This window comes from Heterostelium album (genome assembly GCF_000004825.1).
Source record: "Heterostelium album PN500 unplaced genomic scaffold PPL_scaffold3, whole genome shotgun sequence".
Classification (NCBI taxonomy): Eukaryota; Evosea; class Eumycetozoa; order Acytosteliales; family Acytosteliaceae; genus Heterostelium; species Heterostelium album.
This window is the reverse complement of record NW_008805065.1, coordinates 766,376-786,389: the sequence shown is the minus strand read 5'-3', so window position 1 is coordinate 786,389 and position 20,014 is coordinate 766,376. Positions and strand designations below refer to the sequence as shown.

Genomic DNA, 20,014 nt, shown 5'->3' with positions numbered 1-20,014 from the left:
ATTAAATGAAAAATAATATGATTGTGTTTTGGTTTTGTTCTTGTCTTGTCTTGTTTTGTTTTAATTAAAACTAGATAATATATTAATATATTGTTCTTAATCTTATTATTATTATTATAACTATTACTATTAAAAGTAAAATTATATTATATTACCTTTTTTTTGTTTTTTAAATTGTTTAAACAATTAATAATTTAATATTATATGTTTATTGATTTAAATAAAGAGAGTGATATATTTATTATTGATATTCTATTCTATTAATACAATCAATCTTTGATGATTACTTTTTTATTGTTTCTAAAATAAAACTTTTCTTTTTTTCTCTTTATTTATTATATTAATTTTAGACTTTGAAAGAAAATAAATATTAAATTTGATTTACGATCTAATCTATCTATCTATCTAATTCTATCTATTTAATTATTCTACTACTACCTCTTACTTCTACACTGCACAAAACGTTATTGTTATTATTGGAACAACAATTAAGAGTGTATTGGATAAAAACGTCAAAAAAAACTAGTTGTTTTGAAAATTTTTTTTAATTTTTTTTTTTTTTTTCAAACACACGAAAACCCACTCTTTCATATTGATTCTGGAACTTCAAACAACATTATTATTTGATTGTGATCTCCTAATTAATTAAAAAAAAAACAATATTTTAGTGATTATCAATATTATTTATTAATAATCACGAATATTACAATGATTATTATCATATTTTTTTTATTTCCTTTAATTTAATTTTTAATTTTTAATATATTTCTATTACTTTGAATATTAAAGTTATGTTATCATATTTGAAATTGATCATATTAGATATCTAATTTATTTTGTTCTCGTCTTGCATTCCATTTTTGGAGTAGAAGTTGCAAAAATTCATTTAAACTAATTTTATAAAAAAAAAAAAAAAAAAAAAAACATAAATGAAATTATAGTATGTGTATGTTTTTTTAGTACACTTAATAAAATACAATAGAAGAATATAAATGTTCAATTCATTTAAAAATCTATCATTGTTTTCAAGTACAGTCACTCCTGTGAATCAGTCACAACAGAGTACAGATGAGTTGCTGAGCGCAAACAGTGAAGATGTTGACAATCAATCTCAATCTCAATCTACTGACTCAACGACCAACAACAACAACAACAACAACAATGATAATAATAATAATACTTTAAATAAATTAACAAATGTTGTTTCGAATTCAGGTGATACATTTAAGATGTTAGGCTGTATGTATTCATAGATTTCAAAGAATTGGAACATTGCATACATTTCAACATGCATGTTGAAGAGATTAATTTATTAATTAATTAATGACCAATCATTGTTTTGTTAGCTAAATTCTCAATGTGGACATCGAATGTAATTACAAAGATAGATGAAGAGCGAAAGAAACTCATGGAGGAATCAGAGCAAAAGGAAAAGATGAGTCGTGTACTCAAAGAGCGATTACCACCATGGATGGATTTCAAATTAACCGATAAAGTACTACATAAAGAAGCTGTAGATAAAATATTAGATATTAAAATGGTATGTCAATTGAGAGAGAGAGAGGTATATATATTGATAGTTATTGTTTAGCTTACTAATCTAAATTTAATAATTAATAATTGTTTATAGAGTAAAAAGACATTCTTACAATCACCACCGATCGACTCTGACTATTGTCAAGAGTTTGATGACTTTCTCATTCAGATAGCAACGGCATCTTTGAAATACGATAAGCAACTTGAAAAGATTAGATTTATTATGGTACCAAGATTGTATGTCTTTCACCATTGTACAATATCAAAAAGATAACTAACTAAATTATTTGATCTATCAAACAAAGTATTTCGGAGGAACAGTTTTGGAAGAATTGGTATTATAGAGTAACTTTGATAAGAAAGGAATTCAATATTATTGATGGTCTCAATGATAGAGTTGTAAAGAGTACTGCAATTCAAGAGGATGATAGTGAATTAACAACAACAACAACTGTAGATAATAATAATAGTAATAATAATAGCGCAACAACAACAACAACAACAACATCAACATCAACAACGAAAATTACAAAACAAAATAGTGAAAATGATATAAGTAACTGGGAGAAAGAATTACTTAGCGAATTAGATGGTTTTAACAATGAAGAGTTGGTAGTGGATCTATCGATGAACAATGATTTATTAGATGATTTAGATAATGATAATAATAATGATAATAATCTTAATGTAAATAGCAAACAGCAACAACAACTGGATGAAGATAGTGATTCAATAGATTCCGATACAATTATAGATGAAGAACTAAAGAGAGAGGCAGAGCTTTTGAAATTGACACCACCTACAATAGATTCAGATGATGAATTGATGAAAGAAATAGAATCAGAGATATCATAAGCACAACAAGTAATACCTCTGACAATCGCGTTGTACCTTTTTTTTCTTTCAAATAACATTTTTAATAAATTTTTTTTTGTTTAAACAATAATAATCTAATTTTATCGTATAAAAAAAAACATTAAACATGTCAAAAAACCTGGATCAAACAAAAATTTTCTGCGAACTTGAATGGATGAATTTTTTTTTTAATTAAATTTTTTGATCAAAAATTCAAAGTTTTATCTCTCAAAAAAAAGAGAAAAAAAGAGTACAAAACAACAACAGAAAACAAACAATTATAGAATAGGAATTTAGATTTTAGATTTTAGATTTTAGATTTTAATTTATATTAACAAATTTAAAATACTTTTAAAAAAATCAACCTAAAACCTTCATTATTTTTTGAAAGGTCAATAAATTATAAGTAGGTAAAAAGTGAACAATTCAATTATTCATTCAACAACAATTTAATTAAATTCAAACCAAATAGAAACTATCTCTTTTTTTCTTTTTACTTTTTAGTTTTCATTTATTGCTATTTTACCACCATGAACTACTACATACTGACATTTATTTGTTGATGTGTTTGTTTGTAATTAATTTTCCAATTTTTTTTTTATTTTTTTGATTGATTGATTTTAACACACACCCACACAATTAACGATTCTTTTTTTTTTTTAATGACGCTGACATGTTTTATTAGCTACTCCACTTTGATATTGATTTGGACCACCTAGCTAATTCACACTAACTCAGTGCGAGCCACAACTAATAATTATTAACCATGGTTAATAATTCGCTCATATTAAGCTTTAAACACAATAGTTTATTTATTATTGTTTTTTTTTAACGTTTATTTATAGAAATTTATACCTTTCCACTATCAATCCAATATACCACATTATAAAGAGTATAAAGCCATCACCACAACCAACAGTAACACATAGTAAACTAGTTTAGTTTTTTACCTATTATAATTAAAATTAAATAATAAGGAAGAAGGAGAGAGTTCACTGAGAAATTCATTTGATTTAGAGTGTGATAGACATATATTAGAGAGAGAATAGAATCAAATTTTTTAAAAAAAAGTCAAAATTACATCTTTATTTAATAGCTATACAATCAATCAACAACAGTTGTTATTAATTGTATAAAAGGTTGATTTGTTTGTTTGTTGTTATGGTTAGTTAAGTCATATCACACATTCATTCAATATCAAAAATTGTGTGTGGTTAGTTTGTGTTTGTGTGTTTGGTGTTAATGTTTATATTTATAAATATATTTATATATATTATTTTATTTTAATTTTTTTAAATAATTATTACATAACCAAAAAAAAAAGCATTTCCAGTTAAGCTTGAACATTAAAGTTTAATCTAATCGGTTAAATTTACTTGGTATATATTTAATATCATAGAGAGAGTAGTATATTTATAATTGTTTTTCTTTTAAATCTCAATTTCCAGAAAGAAAAATGATTGAAATTGTATCGGATGGAAACCAAACCGATATTATTAATAATAACGGGTGCAACGACCAACCTGTGATTAGTAGATCAGTGATTCCAACTCCACCACCACTTCCACCGGTTTCCAAAGTAAATTTTACATTTAAATGCAATGGTAAAAGAAATACCAAGAATGAATCATTAGCATCAACAACAACTACAACAACAACAACAACAACAACATTGACATCAACTCCAGAGAATAGAAAAAATAGTTTTGATAGTTTTCTGAGTGGTCTTCATCTTGGTTGTATTTTAAAAGAGAGAGATTTATTGAATAATTTTCCAATGGATTCCGATATTTTCTGGTCCGATGATTTCCTTGATAACAGAGATTCCAACTATCAGCATATAAAGCAACAAACTACCATTACAACTACAACATCATCGATATCGACTTCCACCATTGGCATAGAGTTGTCCGATACCAGTGCGACAAATACTAGTTGTTGCAGTAGTAGCAGTAGTGTTAATAGTAGTCCAGCGGTGGAAGACGATACCTCCTACCAAGCCAAAGGTGGAGAGTGTCCAATTTGTTTGGACACCTACGATGTCATGGTTGAATTTCCCGTCTGTAATCATACCTATTGTTTATCTTGTACAGAGTCTCATCTTCGTGAGCAAGTTTGGAGGTTCAAAGGAAAGAAGCTTTCCTGTCCCGATCCAAAATGTAACCATTCTCTTTTAAGTGATGAAAAGTTTAATGTAAGTGAATAATAACTTTGATCAAACACAATCTTTATTCTAAATATTAATAACTTTCAAATTATAGTCAAAGTTTTTAGATAAAGTATCACACGATAAATTGGAATTATATAAAGTTATCAATAACAAGCTGTTTGGTGATAAGAATATTATATTCTGTCTGAGTTGTTTTCATCCATTAAGCAAACCGAGTGGGACAGATATGACTATTATCTGTGACAATTCCGAGTGTAAATTAGAGTTGTGTTATGAATGCGCCACAGAATCACATCATGGAATGACATGCGAAGAGAACAAGAAATATATATTCGATACACTATCGGAAGACGAAAAGAAATCACTGAAATATTTAGAAGCGGAGCAGTACAAAGCCTGTCCAAAATGCGGAATAACCACCTACAAAGAAGATGGTTGTGAATATGTATATTGTTTAGCATGTGGTCATCAATTGTAAGTAGATAATTAATTAGAAACAATAATAATTGTTTAGAACAAAATTAATATGGAAAATTATTTTTGTTTAGTTGTTATTTTTGTTTGGAACCTCATGATCATAATTTATCGACACATGTACACGGTCCGAAATATGTTGCACCGAAATACGATAACTATTACAACTATGCATATCATCAAAGGCGTGGATTCTTCCAGCGACACTACAAGATCAAGCATGCAGCCACCTGTTTTGCACTGGGTGTTGGTGCGGTCATCGTGGGTCCACCGGTGATCGTGGTTGGAGCGATTCCCTATGCAACCTATCGATTGGCAACTCACATCCGAAAGGTAATGAAACAGAGAAAGCTCACACAAAAGAAGTGTAATTTCGACAATTGGGTACTCGAAGAAAAGAAGAGAAGAGAAGCGTTGGGTCTCGAAGTTTCTGATTACATCAATGAAAACTATAACAAATTAAATGTAAAATCAACATAGACAATTGATTTTAAATGTTTTTTTTAAATCCAAAAAATCTAAAACTATTTAATGTTCTCTAAGCTTACTTTATATATACAAATTTCTTTCTTTTATTTATGAATTGATTTCCAAACTTTACCATCTTTTTTTCTTTTTCTTTTCTTTTAATCTATCTCTCTCAACCAAATATCAATATAAAGTAATCGATCTATATATATATATATGTATGACTGTGTCTATTCTATCTGTTTATACATTTGTCTAATTAATCGATTAATAGTTAACGATGTTGTTGTTTTGATTCTGTAAAAAACAATTGATAAAAAACAATTGATATCAATTGTTATTCGATTGATAGTCTTTAGAAAGCTGGGAGTTGAAGAGTGGTAAGAGTAATTGTGTTGTAATGGTTAATGATTGATTATATTACTACTGATCATTGTTTGATGGTGGACTATTGCTATTGAATTGTTGTGCCGATTGTTGAAGATGTGGAGGTGGATATGGATGATGTGGATTGAAACTCATTGGTTGTTGTTGGTGTGGTGGCATGCCACCCATTGGTTGACCTGGTGGTGGTGGGAATGGGAATTGTCCTGGAGGCATCATCGGAATATTGAATTGACCTGGTACCATATTTGGTGGTAATAGACCTGGTTGCATACCAAATGGTGGCATCATAGGTACTAAATATATACAAATAATAAATTTATTTTATAAGTTTAAACATTAACTAAAATTGTTTTTATTATTAATAATAATAGATGTAATATAAATGCTTACCTTGACCACCTTTTTGTTGCATTTGACTCTTAAACCATTCTGCTTCGAATTGTTTATAATATAGTGTTACAGCTTGTTGATGCACCTTACCAATGGTGTGTGATTTTCTAACTGATGGTGAATCATGTGTAAGATACTTATCACAATATTCACAATAATATTTTGGCATAGTTTATTATACTAAGATATGATTTAGATATATATAAATAGAATAAAAAAGGATAAAAAGATGAAAATATTAATGAAGAAGGAGGATCAATCAATCTACAATCTATTCACACACGAAAATTCTTTAAAGAAAAATTTAAAAATAATCAAAAAAAAAAAAAATTAAAAAAAAATATATATTTATTCCCTTTCGTTTCTTTCGTTTTTTTAATTAATATCAATCAATATAATAGATTAAATTCTGAATAGATAGAAATGAGTACAACAAAAAGAGTTAAACCAAATATTTTGGTATGTCATTTTATTTAGTTGTTTAAAACATTAATATGTTAGTAGTAGTTAGTGAAAGTTTTTAACAAAATTTTGATATGTATTCATACAGATCACAGGTACACCAGGAACTGGTAAGACTTCACTTTCAGAGATTCTTTCAAATACACACGATTTTAAGCATGTTGATATCTCTGCTTTGGTGAAAGAGAAGGAGTTGCATGATGGTTGGGATGATGAATTCCAATGTTACATTTTAGATGAAGATAAGGTTTGTGATGAACTGGAAGAGACAATGAATCAAGGTGGTATCATTGTTGATCATCACGGTTGTGAATGGTTCCCAGAGAGATGGTTTGATTTGGTTATCGTTTTGCGTACTGATACAAAGATTTTAAATGAAAGATTAAAAAAGAGGTAACTATTATCATTCAAAAACGATGTTTGTGATTTACGCTGATAGCTGCTGACAAATCAATTTCACTTCATGTTTAATAGAAATTATAATACAGTAAAGATTGAAAACAATATCGATTGTGAAATTTATCAAATGATTTTGGAGGAAGCAAAGAACTCTTATAAACATGAAATCGTTAAAGAATTACAATCAACAACCATCGAGGATAATGAACATAATCAACAGATCATTGGTGAATGGATAAATTCATGGAACAAACAATAAAAATGATAATGATAGTAAATTTATATTTATAAAGAATAGTTGGACTACACTTACTAGTTTTGTTTGTCTTTTGAGTTGTACTTTACTTTCTTTGATAACTATTACTATTTAAAGTAAGTTAATGGATTTGGATTTATGAATCAGAAAAATTGGTTTAAGAATATATTAATTTATTTGTTTTTGTATTTTATAAAAAGTAATATTATATATATTGGGGTCGGAGTTGTATTGTTATATTTAAATAAAATGTGAAAAAAGCTTTATGGAGATGGAACAAAGTTTGCATATTTAGCGGTCATGGCAGGTAAATCTAAATCCATGGCTTTGGCGATAAAGTTGGCGACATCGATATTTTCAACGTTGGCACGGATGTGATCTTCTTGCAAGTCTTCATCATCACCACTGTAGTAGTAGTAGAGATTGACATCGACACCAGTGTGTCCACCGGTTGTGAATCCGACCCAGGCACGTCTGCTAATGTATTGTCCGAGAAATTGTTCGAAATTCCAAACTTTTTCGTCGTTTCTAGGTGTGGCGAAAAACATGAGAAGATTCATCTCGTCACTGGTGAAAGTAATGTTGAGTCCATCAGCATGTGCATTGACATAGTTGGTAATGATGGTTGCATCGATAGTTGGGAATAGAGTTGTGTTGAAAAGTTGAGTCGCCATGTAATGAGCGGACGCGTTCAGCTTCAAGAGTGTCTCTGGATGCCACTCGTACTGTGGATACTCTTTTGGATCTGGTTGCATTCCAAGAGTGATACCACCGGTTTCGTGATCGGCAGTCACAATTACCAAAGTGTTTCCATCCTTCTTGGCGAAATCAATAACGGTTTGGAATGCCTGGTCAAATTGGAAGGTCTCCCAGATTTGGCCGGCGGCATCGTTCGAGTGAGCGGCAATATCGATTTGCGATCCTTCGACCATCAAGAGGAATCCGTTTTCGTTGTTCTGGTTGATCAACTCCAACGATTTGACAGTCATTTCATTCAAGGTTGGAACATCGATCTTCTGATTGATACGATCGATTTCATATGGCATATCATAGTCGACGAACACACCAAGAATCTTTCCCTCAGTGACGTTCAACATGGCTTCACGGTCACGAACAACCTTGTAGTTATTATTTGCGTTGGCAGCATTCTCAAAGACGGTCTTGTTGAAATAGAGAGCACCACCACCAAGAGCAACAGTAAGGTTTTTCTCGAGTAGCTGGCTGATAATAAAGTCCTCTGATTTTCTACTGGTGGCGTGTGCAAAGAAACAGGCCGGAGTGGCATCGGAGATACGAGTGGTAACTGCAACACCGGTTCTGATTCCCTTGACCTGAGCGGCTTCAAATAGAGTTCCCAAAGGTTTCATTTTAATCGGGTCGACACTGATAGCGCCATTGTATGATTTGTGACCGGTGGCGTAGGCAGTGGCTCCGGCAGCAGAGTCGGTTACCATTGAACTTGAGGAATAGGTTCGGACTGTTCCAACCAGATATTTATCCAAGTTCAACGAGGTTATGTTACCATTGGTACGTTGTTTCATGGCAGCTCTTGCCATGACGGCCGCTGCCGGTCCAAAACCATCACCAATCATAAAAATGATGTTCAGTGGCTTACTTGCAATGTGATGTTCATCTTTATCTCTGGATCTTGGAATCAAGAATGCCAACAAACAAAATTAAAAGAGCAACCATCAATATTGCAATCACTGCAATAATGATTTTCTTCTTCCTTGATGATGATTTGTGACTGGATTCAATGTCAAATTGATTAGTCATTTTTATTTTTTATAAAATTAATTATATTAATTATGAATAAATGATATTATATAAAAAGAAAAAGGTTGGAGTTGAAATTTAAGATTAAATTTGATTTTGGAATAGATAGAAAATAACACAACAAATGTAATAATACAATATATATATATTAAAAATGTTTAAATTAAAATAAATTTCAAAAATATATTAAAAATCAACTTTGATGTATATTTGATTTATAAATTTATATGTATATAAAATTTGTAGTGGTTGTGATGGTATTAATTAATCAATCTAAGAATGATTAGTGGTGTTTGTTGTGTGTGTGGAGTGTGAAAATATATATTATTTATGTATGTTTATAAATTATAGAAATGAATCGATATTTATAATAATCAAAAATTAAACAACATACTGGTACTCTTCATCATCGATCAGGAAGTGGGAGACACCCAACTCATCACCAGACGATATTTCATCAGCCAAAGTTGATTTCATCCTAATAATTATGTAGCAGAATGCAATAGGCAGTGCCACCGGTTCTGATGCTTTCCAAATTGGGACTGGTTTGCACTTCTCTAAAAATAAATTAAATTAATTAGAAATATAAAAAAAAAAATGATGTTATTAAAATCAGTATCTAAAAATAAAATATTTAATAAAAACAAATCAAGTGAAACTTCAACATTCCTGCAAATGATTTATAGTTTAAAAGTTATATATCATCTTCCATCAACAATAACAACCTTTAATTAATTTGAATAATAAAGAAACATCAATTTAATCAATATCTCACCCTCTTTTTCACATTATCTGTGTACTTTTTTTTTTTGTTTTCTAATTGATTGATGTTGATTCGTTCATACTCCAATAAAGTATTCTATACCGTTGTTGTTATTGTTCTTGTTGTCTCTGTTGATTATTTATTAATGGGTCTGCATATGCAACATTCGTTTGTTTTTTTTTATTATTTTTTTTGTGGTGTGGTGTGATGTGGGGGTGGTTTTGTTGAAGTGGCAGTTTTGAAGTGTTTGTCGTCTATATTAGGCAATGCTGTATACCTCTTTGTTTTTGTAGTTTAATAATAAATATATATTGATTTTATTGAAATTGAAATTGAATTTATTGATTTGATTTGATTTTGTTAACATTTAAGTTATGTAATTCCATTTATTAAGTTTGAAAATGTTGTTGTTTTTGCACCTCGTTGTTGTTGTTGTTGTTGTTGTTGTTTTAATAAAATTAATGGGGGGACTTACTTGAGTAAGGTTCCACCTGGTGATACGAATGATTGTTTGTTTTTATTGTCTAGTTTTTTTGATTTGATTATTATTATTTTAAAAAAGTAAAATGAAAGTGCAAATCATCTATCTTCATAACCTCTTAGATTATAAACTTAAAACGATAAAACCAATCACAGCTATTTAAAAACACGAAAGCAAACAGACATCTACAGTACCTTTTTGATTTGAAATTTCGGTAATAGCCGCTTGCTGCCCAATACCAAATCAACTAAATCAATATAATTTCAACCTAATCTAAAACTAAACTAAACTAAAACTAAAACTAAAACTAAAAACCTTTACTTTTCTAGATTAGAATAAACAAAACAAAAAATAGGTATCGTAGTATTATAAATAACTAATGTAATTAACAATATTATAACAGTATTATAACAAAATTTAGATTAATAATGACAAAAAAAACTAATTTATAATAAAAAAACTAATTTAAAATAACACCCACAAAAAGTTTTGGGGTAACTCAACAACTACCACACCAAAAAAACATCAATTTCTAACTTTTTTTATATTTGACACGAGAAAAAAACGAAGGTTATGCGTTGCTTCAGTCTGATTTTTTAGAAAAAGGTTCTGAAAATTGATGATCTGCAAATTTGCTTAAACTCCGAAAAATTGTTGACGAACTTTAAAAATGATAAATTAAAATTACATTTATTTTTTTAATGATGAATTATTTTAGATTTATTTAAAATTAAATTTGTGACCACCACTTCGTTTAGATAGAAAGATTTATAGAAAATCAGGATCACAGAACCAATGTGGACATCCTGATGGCGCGGACGGTACACTTGATGGGCTATAGCCTTTATTACACTTTGGAACGGAATTAGGACAGGCACCACCAGTGGAAACGCAACTATTGAAAATGTTGCATCGGTCTTTGTTTCGGGTATAGGTAGCCACTTGGTTCGCTGGACATATTTGGTTGTTTGTATCGCAACGACTGGAAACGAGGTCCGGTACGTGAACATATATTTTCTTGATTCTAAGTATATCGTTGTTGGAAGCGTCCGCATAGACTATCGCTGACTTTGATAGCAGTCTGGAGTACAACCACTGTTTGTCTAGAAGGAATACATCACTAGAGTAGCTCTCTGTGAAGGAATCAAAGTAGTAGACTCTTTCAGTGTTGACTTCAATGGCGCCAATCTGTTCCTGTGAGCTAACGGACTGGAGGAAGAAGAATTGATTCAATCCAGCTAGTTCGGCGGCAGCATCGTTGGCAGAAAAGATATTGTTGAAATCGTCAATGATCGTTGCTTCTGCTTCCAACTTTCTAATTCTAGTTGGATCGGGATGTTCATCATCGATAATCTCTACTTTCTTTCTAATTAAATTACCAACGCTGTTAAGTGAATTGAAGATACTCTGTAGATTGTTGGGATCACCATTGCCATTGTAGTTGAAATTAAAGTTTCCACCTTTGCCATCACCACCTGAACGGTTGATTTGTATTTGATTTTGACCCGAAGATTGACCAGACTGACCATTACCACCGGCATAGTTAATATTGACATTGCTATTCTCATTGTTGTTGTGGTTATTGTTGTTTTGTTGTTGATTTTGATTATTTTGTTGTTGGTATTGATTGTTTTGTTGCTGATATTGATTGTTTTGTTGTTGGTATTGGTTATTATTGAAGATTGATTCGACTATTTGGGCAGGATCCATCGGTTGAATAACATTATCAGAAGATGCAAACCATTGATTTCCTGAGGATCTTCCATTGAATTGGCTCTGTGTTTGTGATTGACCTTCTGGCTCTTGGTTCTGTCTTTGACTTCCACCGAATCCAAATTGGCTTTGTGATTGATGTCCATTTCCTTGAGTCTGGGCTTGCCATTGTCCAAATCTATCTTGATTCTGACTCTGACTTCCACCGAATCCATTTTGACTCTGTGACTGTCGTCCATCTCCTTGATTCTGATTCTGTGATTGTCTACCATTGGATTGATTTTGATTTTGTGATCTGCTATCTTGATTCTGATTCTGTGATTGTCTAGAATCATCTTGAATCTGATTTTGTTGTTGTCTACCATTTGATTGATTTTGATTCTGTGATCTATTATCTTGTCTAGAACTACCTTGACTTTGATTCTGCGATTGTCTAGAATCATCTTGATTCTGACTCTGACTTTCACCGAATCTATTTTGACTCTGTGACTGTCTTCCATCTCCTTGATTCTGATTCTGAGATTGTCTACCATTGGATTGATTTTGATTTTGTGATCTACTATCTTGAATATTATGTGATTGAATTGTATCATCTTTATTATTCTGTGATTGTCTAGATCCATCCTGGTTTTGATACTGAGACTGTCTACCATTTGATTGATTTTGATTCTGTGATCTACTATCTTGGTTATTTTGTGATTGTCTAGAATCACCTTGATACTGATTCTGTGATTGTCTATCATTGGACTGATTTTGGTTTTGTGATCTGCTATCTTGATTATTGTGTGATTGAATTTTATCATCTTGATTTTGATTCTGTGATTGTCTACCATTGGATTGATTCTGGTTTTGTGATCTACTATCTTGATTATTATGTGATTGTCTATCATTGTATTGATTTTGATTTTGAGGTGTTTGTGATTGCGACTGAGATTGTTGGTTTAGATTTTGATTCTGATATTGATTTTGACCAGGTCTGTTCTGACTTTGGAATTGATTGTTATTATTGTCTTGGTTTTGATATTGATTGGAATCGGCATTATGATTTGCTAGTTGTTCAGCTGTATTACGATTTTTCTCATAGATATTCAAATCGAAATTTGGGTTTCCATTTCCATTACCACCACTATTATAATAGTGTAAATTAATATTTTGTTGATTTTGTTGTTGATTATTATTATTATTATAGTTATTTATATTTTGTTGATTTTGTTGTTGTTGATTCTGATTATTATAAATATTATTATTTTGATTATTATTATTGTTTTCATTGTTTAATTGTGGCATTGAGAGTAAACGATATAATTCACTAACTAAGAGAACAAGCTTTCCATTGTATCGATAGATATCACCACCCACTACATTGTCAATATCGATATCGCTAAATGAAGCAGGAGAAATACGACTGGATCTATTGAACACAATGTCCTCTACAATGATTCCATCTTTTATACCGCTGAATGATGGATTCAAAGGACTTAGAACATAACCATAGCATCCACGTGGTAAGTTGCATGGTGCATCGGAAGCAAGACGTTGATAGGTAAAATAATTTAAACTTGGATTATTGTTGTTGTTGTTGGTATTTTCTTTATTATTATGTCCATTATATTCTGAATAGCCATAAACTCCAACTTCCAACACAAAAGCAATATATACTAAAAATAATAAACTATAAAATAGTTTCATAGTTATATAAAAAAATCTTTTTTGTTTTGTAAACAAATCTAAATATTTAATATTTATATCGTAATTTATAAATATCTTGAAAATATTGTCATCGTCATGTTCAAATTTGAACATAATCAATCATTGGGCGTCTACCAGAATAATTAAATAAAATTGCAAATGGAATGAATAAAATTGTGTGTGATCATGTACATACAATGATATATATAGAAATAATAATATTTATGGTTAAAGAAATGGATTTCCGAAAGATTGTTCAACAACTGTGTGAAATTATTTTAATTCGTGGGAAATGAATAAACTTGGGTGATGATGAAATGTGGTATGTGATATAGTGGAAGAGTGGGGTGTATTATTTTCAATAAACAGATTTATTAGAATCAATACATCATTTAACATGGCACATGTGCATTTAGTACAAATTTATTACAATGAACATGTTGATTGAAAATTTGTGTAGGAGTGGGAGGGTGATTAGATAGATCTATTTTAATTTAAATAAATAAGAATAGATTCTGTTTAAACGTCTTGAATTTGATCAAAGTATAAATCGACAGATAGAAGGACATCCATACGTATTTTTATTGCAATAGATTCTTCAATATAAAAATTAATATATTTTACCGAAACAATAAGAAAATGCAATATTCTCTTGATTGATATAAGTGTTTATCAAAGTTGAAGTTCCAGCTGCGACGATAATCTATTAATATTAATGAATTTGTTAATAGAATTGTTTAAATTAATTAGTTTGTTAGTTAGCTCGTTATTTGTACATAATTATTCAAATGGATATATATATATTTACTTGATTTCTTGAGTGTGGATTGCAAGAGAGTGTATAGAGAATATCAGAGGTGGATGGAACACGCATGAGAAGCTTGCCGTCTAGAGCATAGTGGTTGACTACACCTTCACTGCCACACGCCATCACTCTATCCTTTTCAAAGACAACCGAGTGGTAGGAAGCGAGTGGTTGATTCGAGAGTTGCGCAGACATCGTATTCAGCTTGCCAAGATACCACATCGTCAGAGAACTACCACCTACCACCAACCAATTTCCTGTGACATCCAAATCAATTGGACCAGTCCAACTGCTTGACATTATTTTATTACTATTAGCATGCTGAACACCACTACCACTAACACTACCACTACCACTACCACTACCACTCTTTGTGACATCAGATTGTTTTATTGACTTTTTCAATGAGGGTGATAAAATGTTTTGACATTGATTGGTGTTACAATCCCAGATTCTAACTGTTGCATCTTCAGAGGTAGATAACAGTGTATTATAGAAACTATTGTATTTAACTTGATGAACGTAATCGCTGTGCCCAACAAACGTTGATATCATTTGACCTCTTACAACATCCCAACAATATGCATTGGAATCACCACAACCAAAATATAATCTACCATTCTAAAATAATAAATAAATATATATTAGTCTATTAATATCCCATTCATGAATAACTAATTGTTGTAAAAGTAAGTTATTTAACATACATTATCAACATCTAAACCATTGATTTCACATCTCTCTGACAACGAACCTCTAACACCTTCTTTCTGTGGGGAAGGTATAATAAACATTGCTTTTGTATTTATATTATCAAATGAGTAATTTATAAATTCATTATCATTATTGTTGTTGTTGTTTATCTCTTCTATATTTATATCTATAATAGATTTAAATAATTAATTAGTTGTGTTAAAAAAAGAATAAGTAATAAAATTTGTATATACATTTACATACTTATTGATTGTTTAATATCATTCCAATTCCATGCTTTGATTTCAGTGTCATCCGAAGATAATAATTGATTCTCATTGTAAAATAAAATACAATTGATTGCAGTGTTGTGTGCTTTGAAACCATAGTGACATGAGTTTTCATTACAATAACTATTTATATTTGAAGATGTAGAGGATGTTGATAAAGATATATTTTTCCTACTATTATTATCGATTGACATTGAATCATTTATATTATTTAATTTGTTTGATGATGATGTTGTTGTTGTTGTTGTCGATCTATGAAGTGGTTTGGTATTAAGATACCAAACATTGATATAACCATAGCTGTTCGATGCAATCAAGTAGTTCCCACACTTGGAGAACAACGTACAAGTAATAACTATCTCATTCTGTAAAACTTCATTGATTTGTTGTTGCTGTTGTTGTTGTTGATATGAAATCATTACAAAAATATATAATACAAGATGTGATTACAAATGCAACATGAACAACCATTTTTTTTTTAATTACCATCAAAAAATTTATTTATTTTCACCTTTTTTTTCAATCTGATCAAAACAAATACTTTTTTTTTTTTAAAAAGATATTTAATTAAAATTAACAATTGAGATAACTTGATTATCCACTAGGACTAACACTATAGATATCTATGATCAAATTCTCGAAACATTTGAATATATAATTTAAATTAATTTATTTAGTTATACTGTAATTAATTTTTGGAAAATCAAAAGATAAATTAAATTAATATAAACAAAGATTATAAATTGTAACAAATATCAATTGATAGACCCAAGAAAAAAAAACAAATTAATAAAAATTAAATAAAATAAAATCAAAAAAATTAAGAAATTGGGTGGAGAAAAACGAACGAAAAAAATAATAATAAATTTAAACTTTTTATTTTTGATTAAAATAATATAAATATTTTTATAGATAGATATATAGTTTTAATTAAAAATGAGTAGTGGTAATCATAGAATTGTAGATCTTCTACAACTACAGAACTTAACAAAGCGTGATCCAGCAGCTTATAAAGAGGAGTTCTTGTTACAACACCAACACTTTTTAACACAACTACAGATCTTTCAATTGAAACCAACCAAAGATTTCAAACCATTCGCTCAATTAGTTAGTTATTTAAGTCATGTAAATATTTACCGAAATTAATCAATCAATCAATAAAAAAACAAAAAAAATTAACTTTTATTATTTTGTCTATTGCAATTATTATTTATAATGCTATAGGTTTGTTCTTTATATCCAAAGGAAATGGTAGATTTCCCAAAACAAATTGCAGATCTCTTGGAGAATAACTGTAACAATTTGGAACCAGATCTCAGACGTATTCTAGCAAAGTCATTGATTCTCATGAGAAATCGTAATATGATGCAACAGATCCCAATGTTGACTTTGTTCTTCAAGCTCTTCCGTATCCACGACAAACCACTGAGAAAGTTGCTCTACTCTTACATCGTCACCGACATCAAGAACACCAATCTCAAACACAAGAACGTAAAACTCAACAAAACACTCCAAAACTTTATGTACACAATGATGAACGATAGCTCTGAGATGGCAACTCTCATGTCATTGAAAGTAATGGTTGATCTATTTAGAAAGAAGATTTGGTATGTCCTACATATATATATATATATATAATCATAAATATAAAAGTTGTAATCAAACTAACATTTAAATTAAATTAACTAAATATTATATTATATTATAAAGGCATGACATTAAAACAGTTAATGTAATTTCAAATGGTGTTTTCTCAAAGAATTCAAAGATTGTTACTACTACTTTGAATTTCTTTTTGCATGTTGATAATCCCGACAAGGAGGATGACAGTGACCGTGAGGATGCCAAGAGACAAGAGGATGCAAAACAACAGATGAGAAAGGCAAGTCTTGCCAACAAGGTTGCCAAGAAGACCAAGGCACGTGGTAGACGTCTGGGTAAGGCCAAAGAAGACTACAAAAAGATCATGGAGGCCAACGAGAAAAAGACCGATCCAAACTTCCCTGCTATCGAGTTGATTCACGATCCACAATCCTACGCCGAACGTATCTACTCTGTCCTACGTCGTACCACTGAGAAATTCGAAACACGTCTACTGATGATGAACTTTATCTCTCGTCTCATTCACGTACACAAACTTTTAGTCTATAACTTCTATCCATTCCTTCAAAAGTATATTCAACCACATCAAAAGAGTATGTTTTCTATGATCATTAATATAATAATAATTTAAAGTTACAAACCTTTCTAACTAATCTATTTTCTATTCACATAGATATTACATATATATTGGCAGTATTGGCACAATCTTGTCATGACTTGGTCGATCCAGAGATTATTAAACCAGTTATTAGAGCTATCGCTACCTATTTTGTTAATGATGGAAGCAATCCAGAGGTGATTGCAATCGGTTTGAATACAATTAGAAATATCTGTCAGCGTTGTCCACTTGCAATGGATCCAGTGTTGTTGCAAGACTTGGTGATGTACAAGGATAAGAAGGAGAAGGGTGTCATGATGGCCGGTAGAAGTCTTTTGCAATTCTTCAGAGACTACTATCCATCGATGTTGAAGAAGAAGGATCGTGGAAACAGAACCACCGATAAGGCACCGTTGTTGTTCGGTCAAACCGTTGTATCTACAGGTGTCGAAGGTATCGAGTTGCTCTACGACGAAGAACTCAAAGCTAAATTCGAAGCCTATCAAGCCGGTGATTTCGATCTATCCGATGACGATGAAGATCAAGATGGAAGTGACGACGATGGTGAATGGGAAGATGTTAGTGGTGTCGATGAAGAAGAAGAAGAAGATGAAGGTGAAGAGGTTGAAGAGGATGAAGATGGTGATGAATGGGTTACTGATGACGAAGAAGATGGTGATGAATGGGTGACTGACGATGAAGATGAAGAAGGAGAAGATGAAGACGGTGAAGGAGAATGGAAAGAAGTAGACGAAGACGAAGAAGAAGAGATTCCAACTTTAGTAAAGAATGGTGAAAAGGCAACTTTAGTACAGAAATCAATTCCAAAGAAACCAGAACCAAAGAAATCAAAGAAAGTTCAGAAAGTAGTAGAGGAAGAAGAGGAAGAGGAAGTTGAAGATGATGACAGTGGTGAATGGTTAGATGTTGACGAAGAACTTATTGATGAACTTAATAATGGTGAATGGGAAGAGGTTGATGAAGATGCAGATTCAGATGAAGACGAAGAAGAGGAAGAAGATGAAGAATCAATTGAAAATGAAAATGAAGCAATTGAAAACGAAGAAAGAGAGAATTCTAAAGAAAAGAAAGAGAAACCAAAGAAGGAAGAAGACGATTTAGGTATCAAGATCTTAAGTGATGAAGATCTAATTTTAATTAAACAACTTAAACAATTTAAAGAAGCTTTAGAAAACAAAAACAAACGTAAAGAATTGTATGTATTGAAGATCTCTTAAAACAAATCAAACATTTAAACAAATTTATTAATAATTACTTTTCAATCATGTATCATATAGTACACAAGAAGAAGACTCTGATGAAGATGAAGAGAATGAACTTGGTTATATCGATGCTTCGGATTTGACTGGTGATCACAAGAGAAAGAGAGCATCAAAGGCAGAGAGAATGAAGTCTGTTTTGGAGGGTCGTGAGGGTAGAGAAGACTACAAGAGTAAGAAGGCCAGAAAGGATACCTACGGTAAATCAATTAGAAACGAACTCAAGGCTAAGCTTACCAAACCGTTCCTTTTGACTAAACAATCTGAATCGGTCAGAGCCAAACAATTCATGTCGATGCGTGACAAACAGATGGCAAAACAAATTCATGCTGTCGGTCAAAAGAATTACTCAAGATAATAATAATAATATCAATTTTATAAAAATATTAATAATCAATAATTTAAATAAATATATCATTTTTTTTTTTAAATCTAACTTTCTTTTAAATCTTATCATACAGTTGTGATTTGATTGCTGTTGAATTAAAGTTTCCATCTTATGTACATCATTTGTTGTTGTGTTAATGTTAGAAAAGATAAAATTGCTCTATTTTTGCAACAATATAAAATTAAAAGTGTGCAACAGTTGGTTTTGGAAAAATAAAAAAAAGGCTACTTGGTATCAGATCTTTTCATGATTACTTTTTGGTTTGTTCAGAAGTGTTGCCACTTCCAACTGTAGTGATTTCTATTGAGACGAATCTCTTTAGATTTCACAATTTTAGGTTGTTAAATGTTGCGATACAATGTATCGTAATATGATGGAGTCTTCACAATTGTTGAACAGATGTCGCAAGTAGCCCAAATTAAAATAACATTATCATATAATGTAAACATTCCTAAACAAAGAGTATCACTCGATTATGGTTTTAGTTATTACTTTTTTCTCAAAAAAATTTTTTAAATGTTTTTAAAAATACAATAAAT

At 30.5% G+C, this 20,014-nt stretch overlaps 8 protein-coding genes across 8 annotated transcripts; 4 read left to right on the top strand and 4 right to left on the bottom strand.

Moving 5' to 3' along the window:
- Positions 1–992: 992 nt before the first annotated feature.
- On the top strand, positions 993–2,391 carry PPL_02885 (uncharacterized protein; the record flags this gene model as incomplete). Its single annotated transcript, XM_020573862.1, has 4 exons — positions 993–1,239; positions 1,347–1,540; positions 1,631–1,773; positions 1,881–2,391. 4 exons carry the CDS (start codon positions 993–995, stop codon positions 2,389–2,391), a joined length of 1,095 nt encoding a protein of 364 aa, XP_020435934.1.
- Positions 2,392–3,847: 1,456 nt separating this feature from the next.
- On the top strand, positions 3,848–5,515 carry PPL_02884 (RBR family RING finger protein; the record flags this gene model as incomplete). The annotated part of the gene is made up of 3 exons (XM_020573861.1): positions 3,848–4,585; positions 4,653–5,035; positions 5,110–5,515. The coding sequence occupies 3 exons, from the start codon at positions 3,848–3,850 to the stop codon at positions 5,513–5,515; spliced, it is 1,527 nt and encodes a 508-aa protein (XP_020435933.1).
- A 411-nt stretch (positions 5,516–5,926) lies between these two features.
- snrpC (C2H2-type zinc finger protein) lies at positions 5,927–6,449 on the bottom strand (the record flags this gene model as incomplete). Its single annotated transcript, XM_020573860.1, has 2 exons — positions 5,927–6,183; positions 6,281–6,449. 2 exons carry the CDS (start codon positions 6,447–6,449, stop codon positions 5,927–5,929), a joined length of 426 nt encoding a protein of 141 aa, XP_020435932.1.
- A 254-nt stretch (positions 6,450–6,703) lies between these two features.
- Positions 6,704–7,400, top strand: PPL_02882 (uncharacterized protein; the record flags this gene model as incomplete). The annotated part of the gene is made up of 3 exons (XM_020573859.1): positions 6,704–6,739; positions 6,831–7,135; positions 7,217–7,400. 3 exons carry the CDS (start codon positions 6,704–6,706, stop codon positions 7,398–7,400), a joined length of 525 nt encoding a protein of 174 aa, XP_020435931.1.
- Positions 7,401–7,660: 260 nt separating this feature from the next.
- On the bottom strand, positions 7,661–9,173 carry alp (alkaline phosphatase; the record flags this gene model as incomplete). Its single annotated transcript, XM_020573858.1, has 2 exons — positions 7,661–9,038; positions 9,070–9,173. 2 exons carry the CDS (start codon positions 9,171–9,173, stop codon positions 7,661–7,663), a joined length of 1,482 nt encoding a protein of 493 aa, XP_020435930.1.
- Positions 9,174–9,651: 478 nt separating this feature from the next.
- PPL_02880 (Bifunctional endo-1,4-beta-xylanase xylA precursor) lies at positions 9,652–13,819 on the bottom strand (the record flags this gene model as incomplete). Its single annotated transcript, XM_020573857.1, has 3 exons — positions 9,652–9,730; positions 10,607–10,664; positions 11,269–13,819. The coding sequence occupies 3 exons, from the start codon at positions 13,817–13,819 to the stop codon at positions 9,652–9,654; spliced, it is 2,688 nt and encodes an 895-aa protein (XP_020435929.1).
- Positions 13,820–14,338: 519 nt separating this feature from the next.
- On the bottom strand, positions 14,339–16,026 carry thoc6 (WD40 repeat-containing protein; the record flags this gene model as incomplete). The annotated part of the gene is made up of 5 exons (XM_020573856.1): positions 14,339–14,415; positions 14,444–14,522; positions 14,628–15,245; positions 15,332–15,504; positions 15,582–16,026. 5 exons carry the CDS (start codon positions 16,024–16,026, stop codon positions 14,339–14,341), a joined length of 1,392 nt encoding a protein of 463 aa, XP_020435928.1.
- A 517-nt stretch (positions 16,027–16,543) lies between these two features.
- On the top strand, positions 16,544–19,445 carry sdad1 (SDA1 family protein; the record flags this gene model as incomplete). Its single annotated transcript, XM_020573855.1, has 5 exons — positions 16,544–16,732; positions 16,832–17,214; positions 17,318–17,802; positions 17,883–19,023; positions 19,106–19,445. The coding sequence occupies 5 exons, from the start codon at positions 16,544–16,546 to the stop codon at positions 19,443–19,445; spliced, it is 2,538 nt and encodes an 845-aa protein (XP_020435927.1).
- Between the last annotated feature and the right edge of the window lie 569 nt (positions 19,446–20,014).